Source organism: Sphaeroforma arctica (assembly GCF_001186125.1).
Source record: "Sphaeroforma arctica JP610 unplaced genomic scaffold supercont1.338, whole genome shotgun sequence".
NCBI classification, from domain to species: domain Eukaryota; class Ichthyosporea; order Ichthyophonida; genus Sphaeroforma; species Sphaeroforma arctica.
The window spans coordinates 80,677-86,353 of record NW_014040220.1 but is presented as its reverse complement, the minus strand read 5'-3'; the positions used below and the strand labels follow the sequence as shown (position 1 = coordinate 86,353).

The window sequence follows — 5,677 nt, the reverse complement described above, 5'->3', positions numbered from 1 at the left end:
ACATATATATATATTATGTATATATGCAATATAAATTCATTGTTCCACTATAATTTTACCTACTTACGCACTACACGAGCATACTTATCCTCTTGTAGAAAAATCTATAGTACATATGTACATACATTTGCCAAAACAGATGCGTGTTTACTTACCTTCAGCTCGTTTGTCTTTCTTGGCGTGCATACCCTTTAAGAGTCGCGTGAGTGGGCTTCCTACACTCCCATGTTTAGAATCATCTGAGTCTGAGATCGGAGTGTTGGAGATCCACCACATCTTGACATTATCGCCTTTTCCGTTTTTCTTTAATTTTTCTGCAGCACATGACAAAGGACAGTGCGCATTGAGTTTTGGAGTACCTTCAACACGCACGGAGAAGCGTTATCCTTGCCTTTGTTGTACATATTGGGAGGGAGTTGTCATATTGCAGATCCGAGAGGCAACTGTTGTATACAGGTATACATGTGCAACCTGAACGTTTGGGTGAAAACAAGGCGTAGAACGTACGTGTTCATATGAAAAGAACTTGTATATCAATGTACAAAGACATCTAAATATCTGTGTAAATATGTCGACATGAATATTTGATGTATATACATGAACGAAAACAATCGTATACGAAATTAATTACACAAACACTAAACATTCTGATATGCTGTAGATCGGCACGCTCCTGCAATTATGTACTTAACGTAAATAAAAACCTACACTACGATACAAAAGATTTATAATAATATGTACATACTCCCCAAATTCCTTGTTTTGAAATAAAGCATTTCGAACCCCTATTCAGTCAGATTGGTCATGTGCTAACATATACACATGTACTGTGGATTTCATAAACGTTTCATCAAAATGCACACAGTACAATTTCTGAAGGTTTTCAATCGAAAGTTTCCGATGTTTCTCATACCTGCAGCTCAGTTCGAACACCACACATATATATCGGTTATTACCATGCGAAATTCTGCATTCCGATCATTTTTGAGTACATAATCGTTTCCTTCACCCGAACACACCTTGAGAGAGCGAATCCCGATTTGCGACTACAAAACCTTCTCTTCTGGATGTGAAGCCTACGCCTGACGACGTAGTATTGCACTGTGCGTTTCAGTGTTTTAAGAATAGATAAATTGGCGTCAGAATAATAGTAGTCCACCGACGCAGCTTTGAAATTGCAAGCGATTCTGCAAGGTTCTGTTTATATCTGCACTTCTGTCAGGGTTCTCCATGGGGGTTAGAACAACTACCAGGAAACAAACATGAATGTACCCGGAGAGTGAATTTTCCAATCGTACACGAACGTTTGTGTATTAATAACCAGATTTCTGTATCAATATGCGAGCACAGACTTCTTTGTTTACCTCTGTGAATAACATTTGATGTTCCTCCTTATCTAAGCGACTGGGATCAAACACTCGCGCCATTTTCTCGGGACTTGATTCAACCTCCAGACCCAAACACCTCAGGAATTCAATGTAGAATGATGCATCCCTAAAAGCGATGACGACAAAAGCGATATAAGGCATATGCGAACAATTATTTCCGTGACATATGCAACACTGAAACTGCAAGATAAGCGTGGTAGGTTTCGGGTCTCAATAAGAAACCACGGATGCAAAAGCCATCTAAAAGCCATCTAAAGCTTAACTGTCTATTTTTCGTCTTATACATATCAACGCTCATAACGAATTAGAAATAGACAATAGGCGCTTCCATCACTCATGAAATAACATGTGAGTGGTGGATCTTTTAATAAAACTCGCATCCTATATCCAATAAACTATAAAACACACTACTGCGGGTTATATGGACTATCAGTATAGCATTTTGTGCATTGTGTATGCGTGTAGTTTCCACAGGCAAGGTGACCTGTAAGACACACAAGAATATCGCGATTCACTGCAATACCGCATGTGTTACATACATTACTCGGGTTCTTAGTTGCAATACCGCATGTGCTACATACATTACTCGGACCCTTAGCTGCTTATCGGCCCGTCGCAACACAGTTTTAAGATGCTCATCGTTCAGGCACGCAGCTTCGACTCCGTTGATTGATACAATGGCTTGGTAGAGGGGCAGGTTCGCTTTCTCTGCGGGTGACTCACTGTTTAAAATACGAATGAGTAAGGTACCCATGATCCACAAATTCTTCTCCATTTCGGACATACAATTATATTGGGAGAAGCAGCTATCTATAATGTAGTAAGGAACTTTTAAGCGGAGGGTCGGTTTGTCTGCAATTGAATACTAGGAAATCGATTTTTGTTCTTAATAGGGTAGCTACGATAATAGAAGCACCACTTGTTGTATCTTTAATGGAATAGCCCTTCCACTTCTTAGAATAGTTATCTAACTTCTTGAGCTACTATCCAGTTGTAACCGAGAATTTAATTTGCCCCTCCGTTAAAGCAAAAGGGATAAATAACAGGCATTCTTGGCAGATGTCAGGTATATAGTTTTTGCCCATTTATTTGGCTCACTGGCAAGGCAACAGCAATGACAAATCTTAAGTGTACAAATAAAAATTACAAAACGTTGAAGAAGTACCCGTATTTGCAGTGTAATTCACACATTTGCAACTCAAATATGTTGTAAACAACGCACACAGACAGGAAGGCGATAAACTTTGCTATCATTTATATTGGTGGGTTTGAGATAATTTTGGACTGTACATACTTATCATATGTACTGGAGCTGACGATATTGTCTTCGACGGTGAAGCCCCATTTTTCGTCCCGATTCTCTCTCACTAGGGAATAGCAAGGTTGTTTGATGATCCGTAATACAACTGAGGAGTCTTTGTTGATAATCTTTACAGCTTTTGAAGTGGCGAGATTCTCGGATTTCGTATCTGACAAATAATTGAACCAAGAAAGACAGATTTGATATAAATAACGTTATGAAGCGAGTGTGTAAATCCCCGTCACAGTGTATTATGTCGCTACTGCTCCTCTTGAAAACTCGTCATTAATAATAATCACAGTTCTGAATTACATTCACCCTACTTGATACTCGAGAAAAAAAACTTGTATATACCGAGTATCTATCTTTCAACAAATTTGCCGAAGCATCGGTTCATTTTCTTCGTCGTAGATGACGTGCCTTGGAACATCCTGACATGAACTAAAACGAAAACAACAACTGAAAACACTCAACAGTCTGTAATCTTCACCCTAATACACCCATACTGCTTAAAAGTCAGTGCACCCATCACAAATGCGCATCGTTTTCCTCAAGGAAAATTTTGCCAAAAATTTGATCGCTTCCTTTCTTGATACTTCGAGGAACCTGATAAATCAAATCATACCTATATTGTTAATGCGTGTTATAACGTCACCGAACCGAATGCCAGCGCCATGCGCGATGGAATTTGAGATGACATTAATGACGAACAATCCAAAGTTATCCACTCTTTTGATTTGCATTCCATAAGGTGTGGATGCTGATTCATTATACGATGCTATCTTGAATAGCTCGACCTCCATAAGGTATCGGTATGCCTCCGATGTCATGATTGTATTTTGCTGGACAGTATGTGCTATTATGGATCGCTAATATACGATCTATAGTCAATATATGTTACTGCTTGGCCAGAAAACTCATGCACTCTCTAATCGCGCTTGTTGGGACTAAGTATATAATGTGTTCTTGAATGAACATGTAAAGCAATCTCGTTTGCATTTTTCCTTCCACACGTTTCTAAATGACTAGATTGCGCGTGTTTGTGTTGCTCAGATGAACGTGCATGAAGTAAATATGACGGCGTTTCTTCAAATTCTGATTATCGCCCAAGTGCCCCCTCACCCTGTCTGTGGATAATCAAAAAGGTTGTGAATATTTGTGCATCTTAAATTTCACCTCCATACCTTTTTTAAAAAACAAAATAGCTAAAATTCCATAGCCTCCACAAGGAGGCTATGAATGTTCACAAATATTTCTATTGTTTTTCGAGAGAAAAAACAAAATACTGTTGTCAGAAATGACTGAGAAATCTGAGAAATAAAAACAAAACAAATAAAAGAATAACGAATGTATAATTTAGAACAGCTCATTCCGTTATTCGCTAAACGGTTAAATTTTTCTTATAAGTTCAACGTTTAATTCATATATGTGGTCCCAAATCCATATAGAGGGGTTATTTTCCAGGTCAGAGCATAGCTGACAATTTTGGCCTATATTGTATGTATATTCCCCTGCCGCCACTTTCGCCTATCCCAACGTTCGGTTTGGATTGACATGGATCAGTGTAAGGCATTTACATTCATTGCGAGGTCTATCATTATCATGTTCACTGCACAGTTGTCCATACAATTCTGTAGAATATTTTTAATGTAGCGACTACTAGTACATATTACGTACATAGACAATATGTTTAATGGTTATTTATAACTTTATATATGTAAGGGGTGCTTTGTATTTTATTTTATTTTTATGGAAATAGACAAAAGCGTGCCAGTTTTTACTATCCGACTGCTGACTTGATTTGACACAAAAGTAGAGATTTCATGTTTCATTGTGTAAGTGTTTCATGGCCAAAAAAATATAGGTGTGTTTTCCAGGTCATATCTGCGAAAAAATTTCAGGTCAACTTACTTGCACAGAACGTTAAACGGCTTTATAAATAAAAGTATACGTTATACGTTCAGCGTTTATTTACAAATGGCATAACGTTATGAGGTCTGATTTAGGAGGCTATGAACGAACACAATTTTTATTTTTTAAAGAGCAATTTGTTTTTTAATCTGTCTTCTTCTTTTAAAAATGTTTTTGGTTTTTTCAAAAACTAGTTGTTTAAAAAAAAATCAGATATCATAAATACCAACTCTATGAACTTTTATCAGATATTTTTAATGAGAAATTTCTATACAACCAGAAGAACTACAAAATTGCAAAAATGCAAATTCCCAGGCCCAGCTGAACACATAAAGTCAAAAACTGAAAGCACAACAATTTTTTAAACCATTTGTCACAGAAAATCAGAAACGCAAAACAATTGGCCAATTTCCAACTGATAGAGTTTTTTTGAAGCCAATAGAATCACTGAAATTAAACATACTTTCATTGGTCAATATCAGTTTTAAATTTTCAAACTTCGAACTCTTTCTCTCAAACTCTCTCTCTTGTTGTCTACAAAAATATGCCCACAACCTCACACGGCTCACAGCCTCGCCCTCATCCCCACTGGGGCCCTATCATAGTTATGGCCTCCGCCCTGCGGGCATAAATAATTACTACATAAATATATGCCTCCTGTACAACCCTGTATACAACTAGATATAAACCAATAGAATCTAATAGATTTCTTTACCATCGAAAATATTGGCCGCTTTTCAAGATGCACGAGACTTAGAAAATTTTCATTTAAAAAAAAACACCATCTGGAATATATATACACGGAGATATTTACACAAGTATAGTAAAGTTAGTACGCAATAAGTGCTGTTTTGCAATAGGTGTACAGAATAAAGGTGAAATTCGGCATTCTGAGAATGCTGCCACCTTAGATTTGTCAAAAGATTTCCTTAGAGCTAATTGATTACCATATAGTACCGATATTTCTCTGGACCAGAATTTCGCAATGGAGATGTACAGCGCGCGTGAATTCGACAAGACAGTGTCAGAACTCAAACACACACACACACGCACGCACACACACACACACATACATATA

At 37.4% G+C, this 5,677-nt stretch overlaps 1 protein-coding gene across 1 annotated transcript; it reads right to left on the bottom strand.

The window, feature by feature from the left end:
• Positions 1-1,969: 1,969 nt before the first annotated feature.
• Positions 1,970-2,163, bottom strand: SARC_05359 (hypothetical protein; the record flags this gene model as incomplete). Its single annotated transcript, XM_014300793.1, has 1 exon — positions 1,970-2,163. A coding segment is annotated over one exon (194 nt), but the record flags the coding sequence as incomplete, so codon positions are not given.
• Between the last annotated feature and the right edge of the window lie 3,514 nt (positions 2,164-5,677).